Here is a 27,991-nt window from a genome sequence, read left to right on the forward strand (position 1 = left end):
AATATATATACCGATTAAAATATTATTTTGATTGCACATGGTCTTTTCGATTGTTTTGCTGATGTCCTGTAAATTGACTGACTGAATAAAATCATGTACATTTGGGAATTTCGTAGACACTGTACTATCGCGTTAGTTCTTACACCATCTTACAGCGTCTTCGTGGGAGTTGTAGTTCAATATTAATTCCGGTTAAATCTTTGGTTTCACGTTTAAGGAGAGCTGGGATGGGTGGTCAAGTAGCAACACATGAGTGCAATAAATCACAAGAAAACGTTCAATGAAAACGGGAAATGGACAAAGCTGAATGTACAATGTTGTATGAATGTTGTTTTGGCGGCTCGTAACCCCGCCGCCAAAACAACGTTCCCGCTTACCCCGTGTACGCCCACGCATAGTGTTAAAAAAAACCGATAAGAAGGGTCAGCAAACATATCTGACAAAACGTAACAAATAGTTCACAGTAGAATTCCAATTCAACAGACGGAACGACCGAAATTTAATCTGTAAAGGTCGATTTTGCTCGGGAACACAATTTCCCCCGGTATGCGAAACTGTTTTCAAAGCAAAACCTTTTTTTTTTAACCGGAAGTTGTAATCCACCATGTGGGAGTTAACTCGGAAGTAGTTTGGAAGTGAAGCGAAACTCAATGCTAGGGAGTTAATTGCTTTTAAGTTAGCTGGATGTTTCGCTGTATGCAAACATAACAGTAATTATTGTTTATTTATTATTGTCCATATAGTCGATGTCTGAGGACTGATAAATTGAAAAGGTACAATGTAGCGGCTAAAACGACGTCAGTACGGTGAGTGTTTAGCTAGTTGGCTAACCTTAACCAATTATCCTAATGTCAGTAAATGTGCAGTAGATTTGCAATAAAACAAAGATAGGGTCAACAACGGCTAAAATGTATGAAGATGCCTTATACAATATGCAATACATATATATAACAATATGTTCCCTATTAATGTTATGGAACTGGTGAACGTTAGTTTAGGTAATTCGCTTGCTAGCTAGTTAGCTACCATGAATTTGCGCAACATATCCTAGTTGGATAACTAGCCACGGGCTGCCAAGCATAGCTGGTTATTCTTGGTCTCGCCAAATATTCTAATGACGTTGCATTATCCTTCTTGTTAGATCACCCGTTAGCCAGCTAATCTAATGCAGCTAGTTACCAAAATAACCCTTGATTCAATAGCCGCTAATGGGGCGCGATATGGTTAAATTTGCCAGAAACAGGTGGGTGGCTAGCTAATTACAATTTAGTACGTAAACTCGCATTTACTGTGCCACGCCGCATATCGTTTCCTGTCAAATAACACGTGGAAGGCCTTTGAATTCATGGTAAATTTCGGTTTCATCTTTTAGAGCTGCCTCACTGCCAAAAATGACCACACTGTCAACAGCCTCTGAATATCCTGGATCAGCATGCAGGTTATTACCGGGGGATGGGAGTCAGGTAAGGAGTTTGTAAAAGAAATGTCTAACCAGGGGGTGCTTTCTTGACTGGTCGCTTGTCTCGACGTTTTGAGCGAATTCTGTTTGTTAACGCAGCGCTGAAGTCGATTCCTAAGGTTATCAGGTAAGTGCAAATTAAGTTTTACCAAACTCATGCCACTATTGAAGCTAACCTTGATAACACTCGCCAAAACGATTTAGCGGTATTTGACCAGACTAGATGGATATAACGGCCTCTTTACTGGAAACGAATACATGGCAAATGACGGCACATTTATTGTAAAAATGTTGCCATCGATTAACTTAGAAAAATATATAAGCTAACAAGCTTAAAGATTTTGAAAAGGTAAGAATTAATTTATGTAATGTTCATGTATATATGTATATGTATATGTATGTTTGTATGTGTGTATATATATATGTATATGTATATATGTGCATATATGTATATTTATATGTGTGTATATATGTGTATATGTATATGTATGTATGTATGTATATATATGTGTGTATATATGTATGTATATATGTATATGTGTATATATATATATATATATATATATATATATATATATATATCACTATTCTAGTTACAAAATAAATAAGATGCATATATTTTACTTGGCTCTGTCAGAAAGGCCTGTGGTTGCGTCATTGTTCTGTGATTGTGAACTTGGTTGATTGAATTGCCTCCCATGTCTTGTGATTTTTGAGAAGCAGGGGTGAGTATCACACACATTGTGTGAGCTCATAGGGAAATTAGCCACAGCTTCCAAAACAAATGCATGGTACAAGACTTCAGGTTCAAGTCCTCAGCATTTTACAGAGTACCACACTTAACTTATTTTCTGCTTAACAACATTTAGCAAGGGTGAACTTGTTCACTTGAAAACACGTTCTTGTACATTTTCTTCAATCTATTTCTTCCAACCCTTCAACCACAATGCATTATGGACAATGAGTTAAATCAGAATTAGAATCACTTTATTCGCCAAGTTGTTTTCACATACAAGGAATTTGCTGTGGTTACTGGGTGCATGCAGACAACATAAAGAATAATACTAAAAATAGAAACATAGATATAAAATAAAGTGGAATGAGATATCTCTAAATGAGATCTCTCATGTCTTAATGCATGGAGAAGCTGAATAGCATAACATCAAATGAATAAATGTCTGTACTGCAAAATATAACATGAGCCGTGAGTGACTGCATGCCTCGCTGACTTGTTGACTCACCCTCTGCCTGTGTTTATAGTCCTTAAATTCAGGTTTCAAAATATACATTTGACAGACTGACACTCTGTACCAAAACATTGTGCAGCTGTACAATAAGTCAAGCTCATTGGTTGAAAATTGGTTCTAATTGCCACAGCTGATAGCGTTTCAATGTCAGCACGTTCACAGAGAAGGAGGAGCAATAAACAATGTTTTGAGAATGTTTGTTGGTGCAATTCCTCTCTTGGCCGTTAGATGTCCAAAATTATCTGTTCTACCTTTTAAGAACTTTAAGTGCTTTATTTAGAGGAAGCAAAGTGCCATTCGCTAATGTAGACACATCCATCGCCCGGGCAGATTGATATATTGGCGTGTCACAGAGAGGTGTCCGGGGGCTTGGTATGTTTATTTTTAACGCTTGCACTGGGTGGGAGGGCAGGGGGTTACATCATGAGCTCGTCTGCACTCCTGCATCAGTGGGGTAGATCGCAGCAGGCCGCTCTGTACGGTTGTCCATTACAGATTAAGGGGGAAAATGTAATAATACATTAAAACCGTCCTGCTCTTGTTGTGTGCGCTGACAGCTGTTTGTGGGAGGATGAAATCCGCCCTCTTGTCGCAGTGCGTTCCTCTGCGCTCTAGTCGATCTGTGTGTGTGTGTGTGTGTGTGTGTGTGTGTGTGTGTGTGTGTGTGTGTAACATGATGGGTGTCTCCCCATTGCCAGGTACCTTCCCATCAGGGAGTTTTATCTCACCACTGCTTGAGTGTTTTGTCTCCACAAGGGAGTTTTTACCTTGTGCTTTCCAGTGGCTCTTTCCCCCCCCCCTTCTCTTTCTCTATAAAGCGTCTTTGGGACAGTCTTCTGTGAAAGGCACTATGCAAATCCAATAAAATTGAATTGGATTAATTATGTTTTATGGTTTTGTTTTTGTTCCTCTCTACCCTTGTTCTACCCAGTTAGATTTCCATTGCGCTGCTGCCCCACCCTAACAGAGCAGACATGCAGATGCAGACGTGGTCCTGGGGGAAAGCACACACGAGCAGTGTACACCCTGAAAAAACCTCAACAAGTCTTATATTTAGAGTTAAAATTATATTTATTTCACAGTGACCTAAAACAAACAAATGTTTTTTACTTGAGAGGAAAATGAAGTCTCATTACAAGATTATACGTATACGTGTTTAATCGGGTACAGTGCTCCACACACGGGTGCAGGTGGAACTTGTGTGTTTGTGGGGGGAACCAGAGTGTTGCGACTGCCTCTTGACTGTATGCCCTTCAACACACACACACACACAGTGATTAATAACAGCAGTAAGACGTCCCACTCAAGCCTTCTTCCTGCAGTTAAAGTGTTGCTTTACTTTGATCAGGGAGAAAATTCACAGTACGTAGAATAAGAAATATTTGCTGCTGTTCTTTATGGTAAATGCTTAAAAGGCTGAGAGGGGTGTGTGATGAATAAAAATGCATTGTTAATGTTAATTATGATGATGATGATGCGTAACCTGGTCTGTTTCGCCATGCTGCAGGTTCAGCCCAAAACCCCGCTCCTCCAGATACTGCGCGTTGCCGGGGCCCAGGAGGATGTCTTCACGCTGAAAGAGGTGCGTGAGCTATGGAGCGGAGCTAACCTTTCTGTCCCAGGCAGCTATGTGACCTGCTGGAATGGTAAAGCTCATCTCAGGTCTAGCTGTGGAGGAAAGCGGAACCTGGTCTTCTCCCCAAAATATGATAACTGCTAAAATTGTGTTGCATACACTTGTATGCCTTTACAATGTGACTGATTCTGCTTGTAAATGCTAAAGGTTCTGTATCTGACAGATGATTATTATGCTGCCAGTGCTAAATGCTAATCATTCTCTGTTGGTAATGCCACCAGTGCTAAGTGCTAAATGCTAAACGCTCTGTATGTTGGTAATGCCACCAGTGCTAAGTGCTTGGCGGTGTGTGTGTGCAGGTGATGCACTACCTGGGCCAGTACATCATGGTGAAGCAGTTGTACGATAAGCAGCGGCAGCACATCGTGCACTGCCAGGACGACCCGCTCGGCGAGCTGCTGGAGGTGGAGAGCTTTTCCGTCAAAAACCCCAGGTGAGCCTCGCAACAGCCATGCAGATATGTACCAAAAACCCCAGTGGAGCCTCGCAACAGCCATGCAGATATGTACCAAAAACCCCAGTGGAGCCTAGGAACAGCCATGCAGATATGTACCAAAAACCCCAGGTGAGCCTCGCAACAGCCATGCAGATATATACAAAAAACCCCAGTGGAGCCTAGGAACAGCCATGCAAATATATACAAAAAACCCCAGTGGAGCCTAGGAACAGCCATGCAAATATATACAAAAAACCCCAGGTGAGCCTCGCAACAGCCATGCAAATGTATACAAAAAACCCCAGTGGAGCCCAGCAACAGCCACGCAAATATATACAAAAAACCCCAGTGGAGCCCAGCAACAGCCACACAAATATATACAAAAAACCCCAGTGGAGCCCAGCAACAGCCACACAAATATATACAAAAAACCCCAGTGGAGCCCAGCAACAGCCATGCAAATATATACAAAAAACCCCAGTGGAGCCCAGCAACAGCCATGCAAATATATACCAAATGTATAAAAATGCCCTTTATTAAAATCCGACTGTGCACTTTTCCAGCCGGCAGTATCTCCTGCCCTGGGCAGCGTATTCCTCTGTCCCTCTCCTGTAGTCCTCCGTGCTGTTGGGTGAACAGAGTTTTCATGCTGTTCTCTGTTCCACAGCCCTGTGTACGAGATGCTGCGGAAGAACCTTGTAGCGCTGAATTGTGCAGGTAAGCTGGGCTGTGTGTGTCTGTGTTCTTCTGGTTCTCCGTGCTGGGTAGTTGTTGCGGTAACGTATGCACACCCCCGTGAACATCATCTGACAGGCCGTCCCGTGATGTTTTCACGCTCCTATCGACGGTTTGGTGAGAGGGTAACAGGTTTTCACTGCTTGGTAAATTCTACATCTGACATCATCCCCGTCTCAAACTAGCCAACACAGCGATGTTGTTTTTAATGGTGTTTTCACTGGCACGCGGTACAGAAAGCACATTTTGTCAAATCAATTGTAGAGCTTATGGCTCACATCCTAAGTTGTCTTGCGTACAACTTACACCCGTGGACATTTTGTTTTCCATGCCTGTTTTTGTACTGTCTCTCTTAACACTCCAAGGGCCTGTCCGTCGTGCTGTCATTTGGACCTGACAGTTGTGTGTTTTTACCAAGAGCCGACAAAAAGAGTTTTGCCTGTTGAGTTTTGGGTCCGGTGCCTCTCTCTCGGTGTAAACGTGGTTCTCTCTATGCTTGCGTGCCGGAATCATCCAGCAGTGTGGTGTGGTGTGATGCGGTGGTGTGTGGATGACGCGTGTTGAGAATGGGAGTGCTTGGTAAGTTGGACAGGTCTCCTTAGCCAATAAGTAGAAAGTGGCCACATTTAACCTTTTATTTCTGTTTTTTTTTATTTTTTATTTATTTATTTTATTTTTATTTTTATTTTTATTTATTTTTTCTGCACACCTCTGCGACTTCCCCAGGAAGGCAGATGCTGACTTGTGTGCTGGGTGTTTTGCGGGGTTGGGCTTTTCCTGTGTGTTACCATGTTTCTGAAATGCAGACGCTGCAAAGACTCTTTCTGTGGGCAAGGATTGTAATGAGCCAGCGAGCGAAGATCCCGGTCAGGTAAACCTCAGCATGGTGCTCCGGAGAGACGGCGCTCCAATGCTCTTCCGTGGCAAACAACCCTTCTCTCCTTCCCCAGGTCTTAAGCCAAATTAGGCCTTAATTATCCTCTGAGCCTAAACCCACCCCCTTTTGGATTGGACTTTCATATCTACTTATCTTGTTTCTTTTTTGTTTTCTGAAAAATAAAGACGTTTTCAATGGGTTTGCACCCCTATACTAATAACATAACTAAATTACTGACACCCCGTCCCCAGAACAGTCCAAACGTTGGGGCTCTGTGAGAGTGTTTTTGTGGTTGTTTGCCCTGGAAGAGCAGGGCCCTGTATCACAAAGCAGGATTACTGAATTAGCTGGATAACTGCGCTGAGTAGAATCCAGAACAGCTCTTTATTCCAGTCCATGTTCCAGATTGGTGGTTGTTCCGGGTTGTACTCAGCCGAGTTGGCCAGCTAACTCGGTGACCCTGCTTTGTGGTGTCTCCACTGGTCTAGCTGTACAGAGTAGCACCGCCTCTGTACCTCCCCGTGGTCTGGCGCCCTCTGGTGGTGTCCTCCGGGACTGCCAATCAGAGAGGCCCAGCCGATGGGGGACAGAGTCCCTGTCTCTGTCTGTCAGAGTTTTCTTCTCTGCTCCGCCCCTTTTTCTGGGGGAGTGGCAGCTGCCCTTCAATCTACAGGCCCATTGTTAAACCCTGCCCCATGTTCCCCAAACCCCACCCACCCCCACCCCCTCATTTGACTATGTTATATGTGTTGCGTTGATCACATACTGCAGTCATACATTTGGGGTTTGGGGTGCACAGTTTTATGCCATTGTTTATTGTATCATTTTCTTGAAGGTGACTACACTTTTCTTCTGGAATAGGCTTCACGCAAATATGTGAAATCCAAAAAAATATAGCTTTTCTCTATCTAAAAATGTATGTAGAAATGTCTGAAGAATATATAGAAACAGTTATTTTAAATGTAATTAATTTCAGTACATACAAAGGTGTAGTCACTTTACAGTGTTTTTTTTATTTGAATTAATCGCTTGTTAGTAACATGTGTGTTGTTTGTGGAGATTTTTACATTGTGAATCTATAAGCTGAAATCCCAGTGAAACAGGTCAGGGGTGTTCCATCAGGGTTTGTAGATTTATTGATTCTCTGCAAATTGAGATCATTCCCACGACTGTGCCGTGTTATTCTGACTCCCATGCCCTCTGACCCCTGACCCCCCCCCCCCCCCCCCCCTCTCCACCCCCCTTCCCTGGGAAAGTGTGGCCCTTTGCTGCCGCGCTGTGGGGCCTGTGTTTGAATCGGCTGCTGCTCCCCCTTGTGGCCAGCTGGTGCGTTGCGGCTGACTGTGCTCTGTGCTTGTCCAGACCTCCAGCGGGGAGTGCCGGCTGGACCAGGCCCTGTGTGCCGCGCAGACGACCTCCCACCGGCGGCAGAGGGACCCCGACGACGGTACAGCCGCGGCCTCTCTGATCATTTGTTCTTTCAGCGCTGATTGTCTTATCAGTGCTGTTTTTTCCCCCCCAGAAGCCTTTCACATGACCTCTTACATTTGGCTGTTTGCTCTCACATCAGTTACGATTAGATAAAGAGGCAAGAGATGGCCTATATGCCCAGTGGCTGCGGTTATTCTTATTCAAAAATTGTTTTTTTTAAATCAATTTAATTCTGTATGTCTAGTAGTACCTACACACTAGCCTTCTCCCTCTCTATCCAGCATATGCTCATGTGTTAAACCTCATCTGCACACAGACTCTCTGGACGGCCTGCCCCGCTCTGCCTGTAAGAGGCCAAAGCTGGAGGTGACCCTGGATGAGTGGGACCTGTCCGGGCTGCCCTGGTGGTTTCTGGGAAACCTGCGCAGTAACTACGGTCGCCGTAGCAACGGCTCCACAGACATCCACACCAATCAAGTAAGAGCGAACGGCGACCTTAAACGTTTGGCCGTCACCTCACGCCCGGCTCTGGGTTTTTAAATGCCTTTTTAATGCGGCTTTGTGCGATTTCGGCCTTTGAGCTAGGCACTGGGTGTTAGGGGCACTGTGATCTGCCCATTTAAAAGCCCTTACTCAGTTACTGTCCTCTGCAGAATTGTCAGCGATATACATCTGAGAGCCTGCTATGTCTAATTAGGGCTTTGAATGACTCTGGCTCGTAGAAAATGCTGATATTTGGAAGGCGTACCCATTGTAAATGCTCGGTTCATTTGGCACCTCGTAAGACAATGGAGAGGTGCCTGCCGCGGCATGCCAGGCTACTTTCCAAAGGGATTGCTCTGCCTAAAACCACACGGCTTTAAAAACCAGTCCCAAATCCCCAGTCCATTCAGGAGCTCATTTTCAGAGTTTTATCTGTGAGAGTGGGAATGGCGTGTGGGAAATGGGCTGCCATGGTTTGGGGGTTTAAAGGGTTTAAAGAATCCTTTATTAGCATCAAACAACATTTTGACCCATATTGGATCTGTGTCAGATGTGAAACAATGTTCAATACTAATGCAGAATTATCTTCTATTATCAAACAACATTTCAAACCTGAAGCAGATCCACTATGTGTCCAAAGGTAATTATTTATTTGAAACAACGTTTCAAACTTGACGAAGGTCCACTGTGGGTCAAAGCGTTGTTTGATACTAATAAAGAATGCCTCTGGACACAGTGGAGTTCTGGTGTGCAGCACTGCTTCAACTTTCATCTGTATTACCCTGTATTGCCCTGCACCCTGGTGAATGTGCGGACCTCTAAACTAGTGTACGGTGTGGGGGATTCTCTCAGCACAGCTGTGGAAAGAGCGGAGATGGTGTGTGTTTAATGGGCTGGCTCTGTTTGGGAGGTTTGGTTTTGGAGGTTCCTGTAGAGACTGTGTGTGAAGTGGGCCGGCTCTGTTCTGGAGGCTCCTACAGAGATTGTGTGTGTGTGAAGTGGGCCGGCCCTGTTCTGGAGGCTCCTACAGAGACTGTGTGTGTGAAGTGGGCTGGCCCTGTTCTGGAGGCTCCTAGTGTGTGTGAAGTGGGCCGGCTCTGTTCTGGAGGCTCCTACAGAGACTGTGTGTGTGAAGTGGGCCGGCCCTGTTCTGGAGGCTCCTAGTGTGTGTGAAGTGGGCCGGCCCTGTTCTGGAGGCTCCTACAGAGATTGTGTGTGTGAAGTGGGCCGGCCCAGATTGTGTGTGTGAAGTGGGCCGGCCCTGTTCTGGAGGCTCCCGCACCACTAGACTGAGGGAGTAGCTGTCCCCCGGGCAGGATGAAGACACGGCCATCGTGTCGGACACCACGGACGACCTGTGGTTCCTGAACGAGGCGGAGAGCGAGCAGGTGAGCGTGGAAATGAAGGAGGCCGCTCTGGAGCAGGGGAGCGACGGGGAGCTCCCGCAGGAGGAGGAGGACCCAGCCAAGGCCAGCAAGGAGGACAAGGAGGTTAGGAGTCTCCTCGCACCTCCTCACAGAAAAAATTAAAATTGTATTTCACACAGTGCCAATGAGGTGAGTCTGTTTCACAAATACATTTCTAGATATATTTATACTTCTATATTTGCCAGTGGGGTAAGTACACCTTAACATGCAAGGAATAACTTAAGACAAGCTGATGTATTTCTTTCTCTTAGGTAGTCAGTAGATCTCCAGGATCATGGTTGGGCAGCCCTGTCAGTTCACACCTGGAGCTACGCTATTGCAGTCAGCCCTCAGCTTTGAATTTCATTAGAGGATATATTTGCTTACTTTTGATTTTTTTTATTGTTGTTAATATTTTGTTTTTTTTATGTTGCATTACAGTACATAGATTTTTACAGACTCCACAGTGATTTATCGTACAGGACAAGCATAAGTACATTCAGATCTTCCAGAAATCCCTATTCTTCAAAGGGCCTGTAATGCACATTATCTATGCTAACCAGGGTCCTAATTTACAGTAAGGTTACATGAATCAGCCATCATGAATCAGTCATCATTAATTCTTGTTCATAACCACATTAATTAATGGCAATTCATTGTAATGGCAATGCATCATTCATTATTTGTTTTTCTTTCAGTAATACGATTATCCTATGGTTTCCTAATGTATGAATACTAATTTAACAAATACATTAGTGAATGTATTTAACTACTCGCTAATGAAATGTTGATTGATGCATCTGTACATTGTTAATTAATGTTAACGACGACATTAGTTAATAATGGTATTGTAAGAGCCTGCTGATGACTGACCCTGTGACGCTTGTGCAGTCCTTCCAGATGCAGGATGACCCGGACGAGGACTCTCAGTGTCTGAGCGACGACACGGACACGGAGATCTCCACACAGGTCTGTACCGCTGAGCGCCTTCACGCGTGTCCACCATGTTACTCTACACCCTGTTATCCTTTGACCCTTTCAGTACCAAGAGTTCCATCTGGAACCTTTTCAACCAATCAGAATGTGCCTTCGTTGTATTCTAACCGATAGACGAAGGCTTAAGGTTTGCGAGTTCCTTTCGTATTTTGCGAACAAAGTGTGAAGTGAGTTATGGCGAGTTTGATAGCGGCAGCGTGAAAGAAGATTTTGAAGGCTTTACAGCAGGAGATTTAGAGGGAAGTTTTGTAGATAAAAGCGTCCCAGATAATGGAGAATCTGAATCTGATGTTTCTGTTCAGTCTGAGGAGTCCGTTTCTTCTGAATGGGAGGAAAGTGTTGCCGAAGATTACTTTTCTTTCAGTTGAGGAGCTTGAAATGGCCCGAAGAAAGAGCTACAGAGTCAAATGTCTACCTGACTACATTTTCTCAACCAAAGCCAAAACATTACATTACATTTACACAAAACATTTACGCATTACAAAAGGCAGGTTACGGATGTAAAAATGGTTCTGTGAATTCTGAATGAGCGCCAGTCTGGAAGGATGAAATGGAACCTCTGGGGATTACAGTAGAGCCACTTCATATTTGCCTGGGGACTGAAAGGGTTACAGACGGAGGTGGTGGGGGGAATTGATTCATTTGCTGCTAAATGATAGAACTCCAGGTGATATGTGCGTTTGGCCCCTCCCACTGAATTTGTTTGAGGTTTTCTGCTTCGGACTGATGTTCTGACACAACTTACAAGCGGTTCTTAAACATGGTGAAGGCCAATCAGAATAATTTATAAACGACCATCATACATGGCGGCAAGTCGAAACAGTCGGAAATACAAAAACTTTGCTTATGCTAGAACTCCAAGCTCAGTTGTTCTTGTCAGTGTGATACAGCATTGGTTTGATTGGCTGCAGTTGAAAAGACACTCACTAGTGGTATTGAATTAAATGCTAGACTACTGGAGATAGTTTGGGAACATAAAATGTTGAGTTATTTTGGTTGGTTTGGCTGTTTGATTGACAGGAGGGGTAATGCACAGGCTAAACAATATATAGTCTGGCAGGGTTAAACGATAAAGGAAAAGATCAGTGGTGTTGAACAATTAAAAGGAGTTTTTGCATTTATTAAATAAAGCCTGTTTTATTCATTCTTTTTTTTTTTATTGAATCTCTTGCACATTTACAAGTGATTTTACGAAATCTTTATCTTCCTTGATATTGCTTGTGCATCACACTCTGCTGGGCCCACGTGTGTCTCTGAACATCTGGGGACTGTCATGTTACATAACACACACTGTAAAACACTCAACATTGGGGGGAAAAAAGAAGGAATTGTATTGTGATTGACCTGCCCTCTGCATAATGCCATGCTTGTTTATGCAGATGAAAGTACAAACAGAAATGATAATGGAAATCCCAGATGCATACTTCACCGAACATATGCGAAGCTAACCTAAACAAACATAACACATCAAAACTCAACATCCCTCTTCTTTTTTTATGATTTTCATGGTGATTGATGTGTACCCCGGATAACGCCTACATATCTGTTTATGTAAATATAAATACAATCACACATCAAATGTGCTGCCACACAGAAGGAGCGAGAGCTATAGCTGTTTTGAAGTCGTCTCTGTATATCAATCTTTATTTGCTGAGTTATACCCCCCCCCCCCGGTTGTTTTACATTACACACCATATACACGACATTAAATTATGCCTGTCCTCATTAAAGAGATTTGCAACCTCTCACAACTGTCACTTCTCACACCATTTTACATCTTCCCCTCAAATTCCTCTCTTATTACATCAAGTTGGCTGAGTTTCTGCAAATGTTTGTTTCTGTCAGTTTATAGATGAAAAGATGAAATGGGAACGAGCCCAGAGAATATTCTCTTTTGAGCTGACAGCTCTGACAGAAGTCGTGCTTTTGTACATCCCATTCTGCCAGACGAGGGCGGAAAATGCATTCTATTATTTTCCCTCTCCATGGATGCAGAAAAATATTTCAGTATTTCACGCATCCAGGAAATGCATGGATGTGTTAACCCTTTCAGTCCCAGCATGAAGTGGCTCCACCCCAAAAGGGGTTTTACATGTTGTTCAGCATACGCTTTTATCCAAAGCCACTTACAATTGATTGGACTAAGCGGGGGACAATCCCCCTTGGAGCAATGTGGGGTTAAAGCCCTTGCTCAAGGCCGCAGATCTTATCTCTGGCTTCCCTGGGGATTGAACCACCAACCTTGCGGGTCCCAGTCATGTACCTTAGCCACTAGGCTACAGGCTGTCCCTGCCTGTTTTGGCTTTGTTTTAGAAAATGTAGTCAGGTTTTAATAGGGGCTTGACAATTGAGCGGTCGTTTTGATTGGTTGGAAAGGTGGAAGGCACTGCTGAAACACTCCGCTCCCCTTCTCCAGGACGCGTGGCAGTGTACGGAGTGCCGTAAGTACAACGCCCCGGTGCAGAGGTACTGCGTGCGGTGCTGGGCCCTGCGGAAGGACTGGTACAAGGACTGCGCCCGCCTGGCGCACTCCATCTCCGTGCCCGACCTCCCGGGCACCGCTGCCGCCGGGCCCCAGGACCGCGGCCCCGAGGAGCCGGAGGACAGCGGGGTTGACGTGCCCGACTGCCGCCGGACCGTGTCCGACCCGGTCATCCTGCCGTCGCACTCCACCCGCGACCGGCCGCTCCCCGCCGCGGCCCCCGCGGGCAGGGGGAAGGGACGCCCGCCCGCCCCCGAGCAGGCCAGCTCGGAGGGGGACAGCCAGGACACGCTGGACATGGAGACGGACTGCCGGCCCGAGGCCCTGCTGGAGCCCTGCCGGCTCTGCCGCGTCCGGCCCCGCAACGGGAACATCATCCACGGCCGGACCGCCCACCTGCTCACCTGCTTCTCCTGCGCCCGCAAGCTGCACAAGTTCCACGCCCCCTGCCCCGGCTGCGGACAGATCATCCAGAAGGTCATCAAGACCTTCATCGCCTGAGCCTCGCCCGGTGCTTCCCCCCCCCCCCCCCCCTTAGGCACCATGTCCAGAGAAGGTACCCACCTAACTTCAGCTTCGTCAAATCTTTAAAAATGCCCTGGTATTTATATATTTATTGTGTCTCTTGTTGCTTTGCCTTGACGGACTCCTGTTTGCCAGAGTAACCGGTGAATGCACCTTTGTGATCGAATTCCGTGACATGCATCATTTCATTAATGTTGGGTGAGTTTAAAACCGCTCACAGAGGGTGTGAATCTGACTAAATGCCTAAGTAGTAACTCATCAGTGAGTGGCACTGTGCCAAGACTTTATTTTTTAGGTTTATTGTAGCAGTCACAGTGATTACTCTGTTTTTGTTCATTTGTTTTTTGTTTTAATGGAGTCCTGTAGTGAGGCTGCTGTGACCTCTAGCTTAAACATGGAAGTCTTGAATCAATAGGTTTAATTCAAATTGCCAAACTAATTTAGGCTTGGTATTTTGTGTGTAATTTAACTGATAATTCGGTTCAGTTCATTTTTAGTTCAGTCTTATTACAGCTATTCACAATGACAATGAAGTCTCATTTTGTTTTGTCGATGCCTTTATAAGTGGACAAAATGCTGTTATTGCATATAGTCCCAGCTGTTATGCTGATAATGGGCCCTGAGGCGACATTGGCTCAGGCAGTAAGAGCAGTCGTCTGCCAGTCGGAGGGCTGCCGGTTCGATCCCCCGCCCGGGCTGTGTCGAAGTGTCCCTGAGCAAGACACCTAACCCCCATTTGCTCCTGACGAGCTGGTCGGTTCCTTGCATGGCAGCCAATTGGCGTTGGTGTGTTGAGTGTGTGTATGAATGGGTGAATGAGAATCCTCAGTTGTACAGCGCTTTTGATAAAGGCGCTATATAAATGCCAGCGAACCAAGAAGTGAAATTCTTATTTTTTTGTTATTTGTGCTTAATGGGGTTTGTTCTGTTTGGAACTGGAGTGTACAGAAAGCAGAAAGGCAGGTATGATGAACATGACTGCGCTCAACGTCTCCGTAAAGTACGGGAGCATTCGGTCATCAGCTTGAGAAACGTCAGTGCCTCAGAACGTGCTGGGTGAACAAACAGCGCTTTAATGTGCTGGAATCCTCCTGCACTGGTTAGTTAGCCAATCCCTGGGCTTCTCACTGCTGAGTGACTGTTAGTTAGCCAATCCCTGGGCTTCTCACTGCTGAGTGACTTAGTTAGCCAATCCCTGGGCTTCTCACTGCTGAGTGACTGTGGGGTTACAGTGGCTGCAGTGTGCAGAATTTGGCAGGGGTGAAGACCTTGGAGACACTCGGCTGCAGACAGGTGTCAAACTGTAAGTACCAATCAGCAGCAGCGAAGGGGGCGGAGCTGGGCAGCGTCATCCTGTGGCTCGCTGTGAAGGCTCCACCCCCCTTCAAGCCCCCGTCAGTGTCGCCTCGGAGACGACGGCAGTGCATGCCGGGTAATCCATACTAGTTAAGAGACGTGCTGATCTCCGTTCCCTTCTTAGTACCCGCCCGCTCTGACTACAGCTCGGACCGAGTGAAGGCTCATGGGATTGATGGTCATGGGAGCATCATGGGATTGTTCTGTTCTTGCTGTATAAAACTCTCCAACACTTTTTGGCTTATAAAAGCCCTTTCTCCCCCAGCTCTCTGTTCAAACACGTCTGCGTTTGCTTCGTGCTGTTGATGGCCATAGGCTTACATACTTCATGTTTTTATTATTATAAAACATATTATTGTTTTCTAATTGTACAGAGATTTATATCGCCTTCATCTTTGTAAAATGTCTGTTATGGTGCAAGATGGTGTAATTGTGTAATATTACAGTAATGTGTTCAGGTAGAAGATGCAGAAGAAATATTTATTTCTAGATGCCCTTCAGTTCCTGCGCTATCCCTGCTGCCTGTTAATGTAACGGGCTGGATTTGACTGCAAAACATCCCCCCCCCCCCCACAGAAATATCACAAGCACAAATGTAGCTGAAAGCTCTGTTCAGTGTGCCGCTCATCTTAAAGCAGCAGACTTTATAGGGCGGCCTGTAGCGTAGTGGTTAAGGGGTGAATGACTGGGACACGCAAGGTCGGTGGTTTTAATCCCAGTGTAGCCACAATAAGATCCGCACAGCCGTTGAGCCCTTGAGCAAGGCCCTTAACCCTGCATTGCTCCAGGGGAGGATTGTCTCCTGCTTAGTCTAATCAACTGTACAACAACTCTGGATATGCCAAGTGGCATTAATGTAATGTAAACTAAGTGTGGTGTTATCTGCGTCACCATTGCGCGGATTAATCTCCTTAAGCAGGTCCTGTAGACCTGAGAGTGTGTGCTTTTCTCTCCATAAGCTTCTGAGTTTGATTCATTGTTTTAAGTGGTTGTATTGGCTTCTGCATTGTAATGAAGAGAATGTTCTCCTAAGACAGGCACATGAGATGTGTGTGAAGCTGTCTGATTTCAACCCTTTCGATCACTAACGGGGTCACTTCCCCCCGCCCCCCCCCTGCAATGACTTTTACATCCACACACACACACACACCCCCCCCCTTCCCCCCATCCACAATGACTATATATATATCTCTAATGTCGACCATCCCTTGTTAGTTTCAGAACGGGAGATGGTTAGGTGACCTGTGTTCGTGAGGGGGGGCGACATGGCTCAGGCAGTAAGAGCAGTTGTCTGGCAGTCGGAGGGTTGCCAGTTCGATCCCCCGCCCGGGCTGTGTCGAAGTGTCCCTGAGCAAGACACCTAACCCCCAAATGCTCCTGACGAGCTGGTCGGCGCCTTGTATGGCAGCCAATCGCCGTTGGTGTGTGAGTGTGTGTATGACTGGGTGAATGAAAAGCATCAATTGTACAGCGCTTTGGATAAAGGCGCTATATAAATGCCGACCATTTACCATTTTTCCATTTACCTCCGCTAAGGACTGTTTATGCTGTTGTGTGAGGGGTGTGGCCTGGTCTAAAGATTGTGTTTATGTTTGCCTGAGCTGCACCGGCTGTGGCCGATTCTACAGAGTTAGTATTACACGCGTGTGAGTTCCCCTATTCCATTACCTATTCACTGCCATTGAGTGTTCCCACATGCGCAACAACGTTACTGCCATTACGAATGAAGTTATTTTCTCCTTTGCGATGTTTAGGGGCTGCGTCTGCTTTAGCTCAAAGAGAGCCACTGCTGAACCCCTGTGGAAATCTAATAAATTAATATTAAAAACACCTGGAATGGACTTCTTTGAATTTGTGCAATGTGTCTGATGCTTTGAACAGTTGAATGGAATTTCTGTGTTATTTCTGCGATTGCTTTGATTTCCAAATTCAATTAGACCTACACAAATCTGTGTGTTGTTCAGTTTGCCCACTGAATCTCATGTCCAGCAGGAGTGGGACTGCATGTATAAAACTGTATTTTACCTCCCCAGTGAAGCCAGCACACATGCCCATTAACACGCTTCAACACCAGTGTCCTCCCTCTACCCATTAAATCAAGCTATTGTCCATAAACTGTTACGGGGTCATGCTAATCCCCTTCTATAGATATTGTACCTGTGTGTTTGTGCTCTAAGAAAAAGCCCTGTCTCACTCACTCACTCACACATATTTTTCTAGTTTTCGTGGGTTGTAGGTGAACATGTGTGGCCTGTGTTGGGTTTTCCCAGTGTTTGCAGTTATGGGAATATTTTCCACTTTATTCCTTTAAACTTGTGCCTTTGACACAGAAAAACCTTCACTGTGAAGATAGTGGTGACTCGTCATATTTAGAGTAAGAAGCAAGGAGACCAAGATCTAAGTGCCAATCATTGAGGTCGGGTTGGGATAAGTTAAGATTTCTGATGCTGGGATATTGGAAGTGAAATAGTATTGACTGTAAGTACCCATTTTACTGTGAAACAGTGCACAAATCACACACAGGCACCAGCAGGTTCAGAAGGTCTAGTTGTGTCTATAACCATAACCATTCAATCGAATGTCTAAAGGAGTACTCAACCCATAGGGAACAAGAGAATTTAAGCATGTTTGCGCACTTAAGATGCGCATCTCTAATATTGGGCTTGGTATTCATTAAAGTAACTTTGCTGATATAACTTTTCCAGACCTTGCTGCAGGTTGTCGAAAAGAAACCTCACTGCTGTGTATGTCAAAATGGCTGCTTATTAACCATCTCTGGATCACAAGTATTTTAAGCGCCGGCTCATTATCAACACAGCGAGGTACGTATGTCCACTTCCTCTGGTGGTCGCAGTAGTATACAAGAAGAATATATTAGTCCAATGTATTTTAATATTACCGGCACTTCCTGTTACCTCGGTGCAGCGGCACTGCTCGACTCTGACCACTAGGTGGCAGTATGTGTACAGGGATCTACTGAGTATGAAACGGGTGCAGTATCCATCCAAAAATCACATTTGTTTATTTCTTTATTGGGGGATGGGTTTCTTTTGATGGCAAATGCATGGATTTTGGTGTCACTGGAGCTTTCACCAACTTTTTTTTCCTAATGTAGGCTATTGTTTATTATGAAGTGCTCTTTAAATAACAGCTTTACACTATATCCATTGCATTTGTTTTTTCAAAGGACACTGACACATGGTGTGAAGTGCCATCATATCCCTCTGAATGAAAGCCTAATCAAAACGGAGATTAATTATGCATGAATGCGGAATGGGCAGAGTGTTATTGGTGCAGGAAATAACTGGGAGAGAGCAAAACGATTAAATAAATGTGCTCTATACATTTAGGGAACAGTTTTCCAGTTCCTCTCATTGTGAATGAGAAGTCAGAGGTAAGTAACCTGATTCATCACAAACTTAGTTACACGTAGCGATGGTCAAAGCGCGGGCGTGTTTATGCAGATCCTTGATAGTGTTCCTCCATTTTAATATGCCCACGGACACGGTGGCTTTAATGAGAAGTCGTCCCTTGGGGCCTAACCTGTTCCCCCAAAAGGTAATGTGTGTTCCTCGTTTAATCACGGGGCTAATCTCTTTCCATTCCAGGTCAGTGCTCTAATGGGGAGAGCGATGCACAGGGTGACGTTAGCGGACCTGGCGGAGGGTAACGCAAGCTTCTCGGAAACGCTCGCTCTTGGGGGGGGGGGGGGGGGGGGGGAGATGCTATTGTCGCTGCATGGCCACACACACGGTAAATTTATTTATCCGTGATACCGGAGTTATTCCCAGAGGAGAAGGTTTATTAGGGCGGGTGAGCGTTTTACCTGGCACGTAGTTGTGCGTTCTTGGCTAGATCTCACGTTCAGTGGGAGAGTAGCCTGCGTGCTCCTACATTGTTTTTTGAGGGGCTAATTTCCCCTAATTTCCCTCATGGACATTTCTCTCTTTGTCGCCCTGTCCTGCTTTGCATGCACAGATAGCCGTTTGCGCTGGCAGTTTTATTCGGTGGTTGTATTTACGGCACGCATCAGGCCCGCGTTTTCATGCCTTTATTTCTGCTTTGTTTATGATACGAAGGGAAGGGGGGAAACGGTGGTGGTAACAGGTTGCAGGGAAACGACGGTTCTGGCAGAGGAATACATCGCCTGGCAGTTTGACTAAATCCCGTTTGGCTCAGAGAACGCCAGCCCGTATCTGTTTTGGCACTTGAAGATTCAACTGCCTGCAATCTGGTGGCAGATGTCATCTGCTTTCCCATACCTCATATTTTACATTTTTTAAGCACTAGATAAAACTGCGGTCATTCTAAAAAAGTATATTGTGGTTAATCTTTCGTGTTACGATAGCTTTATGATGACATGGTGAATGCTGTCAAAATGGATGTTAAATGTGTTTGTTTTGCTGTTGTACTAAACTGGATTATCAAAATTTGTGTTAAAGAGACCCAAAGAAGTGTAGTTCACCGTAAAACAGTGTAATGAGTCGTGTACTGCGGTGATTAATATATTGTAAAACTCCTTAAATAGCGTGATGCATCGTGGGCTAATGGTGGTGCGAGACTCGCGTTCATTAATCTTTCTCAAACACAGCGCTCCAGGGATAAAGCTGAAAGCATCAGCAGATTTTGGGGATTTTACTCTGCGACCCTGACCTTTTTCCCCATCGCTGTCGCTGCTACGCTCATCACTCTGCAGCACTGGGTCACATCCCTCCTCCCCTCTAGACCAGACCTGGGTTCAAGTAGTGCTTATTTTGTATACATTTTTTTTTTCTGTGCTCTATTGATCTAGCCTGGTGCATTTGAGCCTGCTAGGAGGACCAGATGGGTGGGGTTTACACTTTTGGAATGAATGAATTTCCTCCAGTACACCAGGCAAGCTTAGTCAAATGCAGAAAAGTATTTTAACCCAGGTCCACACTGCGCACAGGTAATGAGAGAGGAAGGTGGTGGTTTGGGACTACAGACTTGCGGTTATTGGCCCCCATCCTGAGTCCTTCAGCAGGTGGATAAGAGGATTGTGAACTCTGGGGGGGTTGGGGTTCAGGCAGAGGGCATGAAAATGAATCGCTGCAAGGGGGGAACGGGGAGGTCAGGACGACTTGTCGATAATGACGCGATTGGCTGATTTGAATTCGTGTAACAGGTCTCAGTGGAAGCGGGCCGTTCGTTGACGCGGATATCGACGTGCCGTGAATTGAATCCCTCCGATAACACGCTGACGGAGGCCCTCTAATACAGCTCGGGCCCAAGCTAATCGCTTGGTTTTCTTCTTTTTTCTAATTTTTCCTGGGGTACTGGTGCGGGACGGCCCTCCTCCTGGAGATGAAGGAGGTGGGGAGGTGACCTCGAGGGCACGGTGTAGATGTGCCCCCCCCCCCTCTCTCTTGTCCCCCTAGCAGCCCGGTTCCGCTCCATTAGGCGGTGTCACTCCCCATTTCTCCCCTCTCCTGGCTCTGTATTGCATTACCGCACGTCCCGGCCTCCCGTCCTCTCCCTTATGGGAAAATCAATAGCCACACTAAATAGATTTCACAATCAATTTTTTCTCTATCATCGTCCTACACGGCTGCTTTCCGCATTTTCAAAAACAGGAGATGAAACAATGGGGGTGAGGGAGGACAGGTGGCTCCTTCTGGGTCTCTCTCTCTCTTTATCTGTCCCTCTGTCTGTGTCTCTCGTTCTGTCCATCTGCCCCTCTGTCCCTCTTCTCTCTTTCTGTGTCTCCCTCCCTCTGTCTCTGTTTCTCCCTATATCAGTCCCTCAAGCTGTCTTTCTGTTCCCCTCTTTCTCTCCCCCCAATATGTTAGAATATAAGGTTTTTGGGGAATTCTAATTACATTTTTTATGCTGTGAAGAAGTACGTAAAGACATTTGCGCGGTTACACCTGTTCCAATTTCCAAAAGTCATCATTGGAGTGCTGTCAGGATTTGATTGATATCTTTTTAAATTGTTCTACTGGTTTGGGTTTAAACTACGCAAATCTCAGCCATATTGGTAGTTTAAAAGCCTTTGAGATGCATTGCTAAAATAGAATAACCTCAAGTTTGCCTTATTAAAGTCTCAAATAAGCAAAGCCAAAGCCGAAGACATCAATCACAGCACTGGCACCTGGTCCCATGGGCACGGAGGGAGGGTTGTTTGGAATTTTTTCTAGCTGGCCTCTCGCCCTCAAAAACTGTCATTTCTTCAAATCACACACCAGCTGGTGGTTTTCTCCATCATATCTGATTTGGAGAGGAGCCACTTATGGGACACACTGAGGGAGAAATCACAGTTAGCCTCCCATCAGAGGAGTTTCTGTGCTGTAAACAAGAATGGGTATATTATATGAAAGCGAGACTATGGTGCGATATGGCTCACAGAAGCGGATTTAGATGGGCTTTTGAAGCTGCCATAAAAGTACAGTTTCTGTAAGTAACAGGCAGCAAAGGGGCACTGCATCATTGTCATCGATTGCTGTTAAAAGAAAATACACTTTTAGATTATCGCTTTCTGATGAGTCTGTGAATGTTGTTGGCCCATTAGGTTTTTTTGCTTACTGAAAAACTGCATTTCTCTCTAATGACCCAAAAACTACTGCGTCTGTAGTTAAATAGAGCGGTGGACCTAATCTTATGTCGTTTCCGTTCTTGTGTGGGGAGTCGGTTTCAGCGGCAGGTCCCCGTTTGCCGATTTTTATGAGTTTGTTCACCGTGAGTTTTGTCTACTGGGTCCATTTGCCTGATGCTGTTTGAGTTTGTTTGTTGTGTTTTATATGCTGGGTTCCCTTTTTTGGTGGTGTCTTGGTGTTATGAGCTTCAGGGCTGTGACTTGTCTGTGCTGGGTCTCCATTTCCATTTCAGTTTTGTTTGCTGTGAGTTTTGTGGGCTTGGTCCCCGTTTTGTTGTTGTTGTTGTTGTAGTGTTGTGAGTTTGAGGGCTGTGACTTTTGTCTGTGCTAGGTCCCAGTTTGCCTGGTGATGCTTATATGTTTGTTTGGTATGAGGTTTGTGTGCTGGGTCCCTGTTTGCCTGGTGCCGTTTATGAGTGTGTTTGCCACTGTTTAGCATATCTCCTGCACAGAGCCTAGGCCTGCGTTCGGTTTGCTAAAAGGCCTCTGGGGAGGGGACACTCTCTTCTGCCTGTGCCCATTAATCACCATCTGATGGCTACCATTTTGGGAAGGGGGGGAAACGGTTTCTGGCGGTAATTGCCGTTTATTTTGGTGACACGGGCAGAAGGGTGACCTGGGGGGGTTGGGGGGTTCGGGGGGGGGGGGGGGCGGCGGCTGCCATCTGCTTCTGAGATGAAGAGCAGGGTATTAGCATCTGGCCGATCCCCCTGCTGCTTCTTTTGAGAGCAGGGTGCAAAATGTTCTGAGAGGAACGGAGAGTCTCTTCGCCGAAGCAGCCCTTCATCCTGCTGCTCTGGCCCTTTCAATGCAGGCCCTCAGCCTGCATTCAACCACTGGCCACTGGCCATCCCTGCTCCGTTGACAAGGAAAGCTAAGCCTAAGGGATTTTCCTCCCCCAACTTGGCAAAAAGTTGCCTCCCCCAATAATATCCTGTTGTATTTGGTAGTATTGTTAGTGTCCCCTACAAAATCCTGGGGAAAATTTCCCCCAAAGTGAGATCTTCATTCTCACAACATAGGTGTAAATCAGATATAATGATTTGCACTGAAATAATTCATAGTTTCCCCGCCCCCCCCACACACACAGAATTGTAACCAGACTTGATGTTTTTGTAGACATTCTAGACAGCAGATGGAATGACAGGCCTAGTTAGCCTGTTCTTATCATGAACCTTCTTATTTGCAGATTTAATCAAATCCCAAGGTAGATTTTCACATGAATGGATATTGTATTGATAACTCAAATATGTGTTGATTCTACTGTATATGCTAGTTTTTCTGCACGCTGTGGAACTAAGTTATAAATTTAATGATGCCAATAAGCACCTTCAAGGCATGCAGATGTCAAGGGACTTTGGTTCTTCCTACCACAGAACTAACGGACGAAAGGATTTTTGGCTTGGGGTTATTTTTTTTGGCCAGACTTGGGAATCGGAGACATATATAAAACAAAATCCCTTTAGCAGTCGCATAAGCCACACATTCATAATACATGTTCTCATTAAACAGACCTTGTGTTTTCAGAACCCAGACCTTTTTTTTTTCAGTCCAAAATGTTTTAATAATAGCTGAAAATAGAATTTAACACACTGTCATCATCTACATTATTGTTGAAAGAAAAGCAGTACACTGAATAGGAAATCCAGATTGTTTATGTACAGCTATGGATACAAAAGGGAGTGACCAGGAAGAGTTAGAGGGTTATTGAAACAAGGAGTCACGTCAACCACTTAATTTACAAAAACGCAAAAGTAGGGACACCATAAAATTACACAATTTTAGAAAATGGGCGTCCCTCCAGAGGAAATGAAAGGCGTGTGTGTGTCCTTGACGGACGGGTTCCCGTCGGCCAAATGCGCAATGTCCAATTCGCTAAAGGATATTTGCGGTGATAGATGGTACAGGACACATATCTAATCTACCCGCCGACCATGTTTCACGGTTCACACTGTCTGGCCTTTATAAACGCAGCGGAGTAAAAAGCAGAGCAGAAAGTTGCTGATGAATCTGTGGAGAGAAGCTCATGTTATATTAATATCCGTCTCTTTGTAGGGCGGGTGAGCAGCGCGCTGCTGCTCGCGGTCTCTTGTCCGCGGCGCCGTTTGATGTGCAGTAAATTGAAAGTGCTTGTAACTGTCCCTGGAAGCAGTGGCGGCTCGCGGCCGCAGCACTTCAGTATTTTAAGCGAGGCTTTAACTGCCTGCTCGCCACAGGAGAAAGCAGGCCAGAGCTGAAGAGGAAACCGTCGCAAGATGGAGGACTGCAAGAGATTCCGCTGCCAGTCCCCCTCAGAATGGTTCTGGGGCTCTGTCCTCTGAATCAATCCCCCTCGTACTCCACTTAGCTTTGAACTGAGAAATAAGGGTTTGAATGACAAGCAGGTCACTTCCGCACAACCCCCCCCAAGGCTGTCTTAAAACGGTTGGTGCTATGATGTGGTTTTGGGCTGCGTCCCATTTCATTGCGAGCAGGGATGTTGATCTGCTGAGTCTCCGTAAATGGCAAGAGATTCCGACCGTCTGCAGTTCCTGCTCTCCTGGGTTGCAGGTTTCGTCAGTGATGTAATGGATCACTTTTCCCGCCCACTTCCGAATGCAAATGTCTCGGCAGAAACATTAGACAAAGACGTTAGGATCCTGCTGCGCCGGATTTGATCTGCACAGTTACCGCAAAGCAATAGGAGCAGATACATAATGGACGTTCTAATAAAGCGTATGTCACATCGCTTTCGATATGTACCCGGCATCATCAGCTTATCATCTTTCCCTCTTCACAGTCGATTGTAAACATCCAAAAATAAAAAAGGGTATTTTTTATGTCACCTGTGGTTCCTGAAGTATGTATTCCTTAAACTACAGTGTATCTGTCTCCTTTGGTGCATTGTTGAGACATGTATTTGTAGACCCAGATGAAAGGTTGTTTTTAAATTTCCTAAAATGAAAGTCTACATCCAACTCTCTGAACATGTCGTTCTTAAATGCTTGGATCAAAATAAAAGTTTATTATTTTTGTTGTTAACTTGACTTTTCATTTGTAACATCCTAGTTGCAACACCATGCAGGTGTGCAACTTCATATTAGCCCCATTCCATGAGTGATTCCTGTGTATATAGCTCAATGCACAAACAAACAAGAGTTTCAATATATATTCCTATATAAAATAAATACAAATCATATCTGTTTTTACACCACCGTACTGAATATTAGACCACTTTTCTGGCAGCAATTAATAGCCTCTGTAATAAGTGAACTGTGAATTTATTTAGTTGCATTTCTTAATGCTGAACTAGTCTTTTGGAGAATGGAGTTGTAGATGAGCTATGCGGACTGTGATAGAGGTTCCTGTTATGTTTCTTGGCACTGCCGCCTCGGGCTCTAGCAGGACTCTGCTGGCCGCCCCTGAACATTTTGCGGATGCTGGGCGTCGCTGTTTTCCGTGCTGCTGGAGTCGGAGGATTCTTTAGTTGGGCACTGCGTCTCTGTCTGCTGCTGCATCTGGGCCTGGTGCATCTGCGACTGCTGCTGCTGCTGGGGACATACCAAGGCCACGTGGCCCTTCACTTCAGCAGGCAAGGAACAGGCCTGGGGTTTCAGCGGATCCTCACCCCCCTGCCTTTTCCAGCCCAGTGAGGTCCCGCCTTGACAGGCTTTAGCGGCCAGGAGGAAAAGGAGAGCCGATGCTGCCAGGAGGACCGCGGGGGTCAGGTCGGGGGTGGCTACAGTCACCGCTATCTCCTTAGTCCTGAGGTGGACGCAGGAGGTGTCGTTGGGACCCAGGTGCAGACACACTCTGTAATGTGTCCCGGGTTGGAGGCGGGTGAGGTTGAAACCCTGAGTACCGGCCAGAATGCGGGCGCTGTGCTTGTGGTGGTCCGCCAAGCTCTCGTTAGTCAGCCAGGAGAGCCGGGCAGAGGGCACGTTGTAGTTGGCGGGCCAGGCCAAAATGGCATAGCGCTCCCTGACATCCTTCACCTCCAGCTTGTCCTTGCCCTGCCAAGTGCTTGAGACTTGGCCTTTGTCCACTCCATCTACCTGAACTGTCACACTTTGTGTGTCGGCGCCCACAAGGTTCTGTGCCACGCACGTGTAGAAACCAGCTTCCTCTGCAGTAATCCCGAAGATCTCCAAAGTGCCCTCTGTAAGAACTTGATAAGGACCATAGCTAGAGGAGGTGGAGAGTCTAAGGCCCTTAGGGGTGACCCAATAGATGCTTGGTTCTGGTTCGGCGAGAGCCCGGCAGTGGAGGGCAAGGTGTTCCCCTTGTCTGACCTGTTTGAAAGGAGGGAACGTGCCCGGGGCGATCAAGGGTAAGCAGCTGTCAGCCATCTCTCGGAAGGACACCTCTTTCACCTTCCTAGCTTTGAGCTCTGGGGGCTCAGAGCAGAATGTGGACTGGGGCTCAATAAAACGGACAGGCTTTTCTGCCTCGGCCCCCACCCAGCGTATGAGACAGTCGCAGCGGATAGGGTTGGTGTGTAGGCTGATCTCCTGTAGGCTGGGGAGGGAATGTATGGTCTCGCGGTGCAGGGCGCTCAGGGCGTTGCTGTTGAGCATCAGACTCTCCATGCTGGACAGATGCTGGAAGGCCTGGGGGTGGATATAGGACAGCCTGGGGTTGTTGGTGATCTCCAGCTTTGTGAGTTCTGGCAGGTTCTCCATGGCAGAATGCTCTATCGAGACCAGCTCCTCCATGTTATTGAGCCCCAGCTCCTTCAGGTGCATCATGTTCCTGAAGTCCCCCTGCCGGACCAGCTGAATGGGGTTCTTATTGAGGTCGAGAAACTTCAAACCCGGTAACTTCTGCAGGGCCTCCTTTGGGACAGTTGTCAGGTGGTTGTCATAGAAGGAGATGCTCTCCAAGCTATGGAGTCCCTCCAGGGCCCTCTCTGAGAGCTCGCGCAAACCCATCCCTGCCAGAACCAGGCTGCGGAGGGAGCCCAATGGCTTGAAGTTGAGGTCCTGGATGACATCCACCGGGTTTCCCCCGATCATGAGGACCTCCAGCCGTGGCAGTGCGTGGAACCAGCGCCGGTCGATCCCCACCAACCGGTTGGAGTTGAGGTGGAGCCGCAGCAAGTTCTCCAGACCCTTGAAGGCCCCCGGGGAGATGTTCTTGAGCCTGTTGTGGTTGAGGTACAACTCCTGTAGGCCCGGCAGGCCAGTGAAGGCTGAGTCCGGGAGGTGATGCAGCTGGTTCTCTTCCATGTGTAAGCTCAAGAGGACTGGTATGCTGCTTATCCTAAGATGGCGGGTGTTGCTGAAACTGTTCTGAGAGAGGTCAAGCTCTGTCAGGTTCGCCAGGCCCTGCAGCTCACTCTGGTCTAGGGCACTGATAAGGTTACTCTGCAGCCGCAGAGTGTGTGTTTCTGGGGGCAGCGAGGAAGGAAGCTGGGTCAGGAGGAGATCGTTGCAGTCCACTGTAGGGGCCTCTCTGTATACGGACTGCGGCGAGTACCATGGCTTGATCTGGCAGATGCACTGGTGAGGGCATGCCACCTTCCAGGGCATGGAGTGAATGACCAAGGCACTGGCCACACCCAGGAAGAGGTGGGTTTGCACCAAGAACATGGTGTCCTTTCTCATTTTGAACAAGAGAACAAGATTTACTGGGGACTGGGGAGGGGGGATTGAACACGCTGTACTTATTCCATCCACTCCTCGTACAATTAAGCTGATGTTTTGCCTTTTCCCATCAATTTCAGTTTTAATGAGGGTTGATTAAAGCTTTGGCTGCGGCTGGAAGTGGCAGAAGTGTCCCTCGCTCACCAACTGAGAGCACAAGTGGATCCCAGAGTGATCGCTAATAGAGGGTGAAATGACTAACACAGTCGCTGCTGTATAGTGCCAGCCTAGCTCTTGGGATCTGTGACACAGATGTGGTTGTTCTCCCAGATGGCGTTGTCCTTTTAGTTCATAATTGTGTGTTGAATTTAGTGGCTCACTATAAATAAATAAACAATGCTCCCAGTTCCTTTGTTTGAATATTATTGGAAAAGTTTCAATTTAAATGCATCCTGTTGAACCTGAATGTAGGGTTATTCTTTTTTTATCAATTTATTTTCAGTAGTTGTTTTTTAATTGTTCTCATTTTAGGGTTTCCATGCCTTTCTCTGATCTTTGTTCTATGCAGCTGAATCCTCAGGTCACCACTCTTTTGCAATCCAATATCTTCTACGGGATAGAGGGAGTCTCTGTGGTTATATTTGTCCTCTGTGGGGAACCAATTGGACAGCCATCTTGAGACCTATGATTCACAGGCAGGAGCTTTTCTTGTTGAGGAACACCTAGAGAGAAGATTAAAAAAAGA

At 46.1% G+C, this 27,991-nt stretch overlaps 2 protein-coding genes and 1 long non-coding RNA gene across 5 annotated transcripts in view; 2 read left to right on the forward strand and 1 right to left on the reverse strand.

Moving 5' to 3' along the window:
* The first annotated feature begins 620 nt into the window (after window positions 1-620).
* mdm4 (MDM4 regulator of p53) lies at window positions 621-16,899 on the forward strand. Of its 2 annotated transcripts, none has more exons than XM_061219402.1 (11): window positions 621-806; window positions 1,373-1,463; window positions 4,214-4,288; window positions 4,642-4,775; window positions 5,446-5,495; window positions 6,320-6,384; window positions 7,753-7,837; window positions 8,138-8,298; window positions 9,606-9,794; window positions 10,602-10,679; window positions 13,123-16,899. In XM_061219402.1, exons 2-11 carry the CDS (start codon window positions 1,392-1,394, stop codon window positions 13,687-13,689), a joined length of 1,476 nt encoding a protein of 491 aa, XP_061075386.1. In that variant the 5' UTR covers window positions 621-806; window positions 1,373-1,391; the 3' UTR covers window positions 13,690-16,899. The 2 variants fall into 2 exon arrangements, with proteins under 2 accessions (XP_061075386.1, XP_061075387.1); XM_061219403.1 differs by having other exon boundaries at window positions 9,621-9,794.
* A 1,361-nt stretch (window positions 16,900-18,260) lies between these two features.
* LOC133109341 (uncharacterized) overlaps window positions 18,261-27,991 on the forward strand; it is a 32,481-nt gene continuing 22,750 nt past the window's right edge. The window contains exon 1 of one of the 2 annotated variants that reach the window (XR_009704724.1): window positions 18,261-18,463. This is a non-coding gene — a long non-coding RNA (uncharacterized LOC133109341). Of the gene's footprint in view, window positions 18,464-18,529; window positions 18,628-27,991 lie in introns of those variants that run through there. The other variant, XR_009704723.1, reaches the window with a different exon arrangement.
* Window positions 23,220-27,991, reverse strand: part of lrrn2 (leucine rich repeat neuronal 2) — a 54,698-nt gene continuing 49,926 nt past the window's right edge. The window contains exon 2 of the mRNA XM_061218629.1: window positions 23,220-27,968. Coding sequence (XP_061074613.1) covers window positions 25,060-27,267 — 2,208 coding nt within the window. The 5' untranslated portion in view covers window positions 27,268-27,968 and the 3' untranslated portion in view covers window positions 23,220-25,059. The remainder of the gene's footprint in view (window positions 27,969-27,991) is intronic.

This window comes from Conger conger, chromosome 14 (genome assembly GCF_963514075.1).
Source record: "Conger conger chromosome 14, fConCon1.1, whole genome shotgun sequence".
Classification (NCBI taxonomy): Eukaryota; Metazoa; Chordata; class Actinopteri; order Anguilliformes; family Congridae; genus Conger; species Conger conger.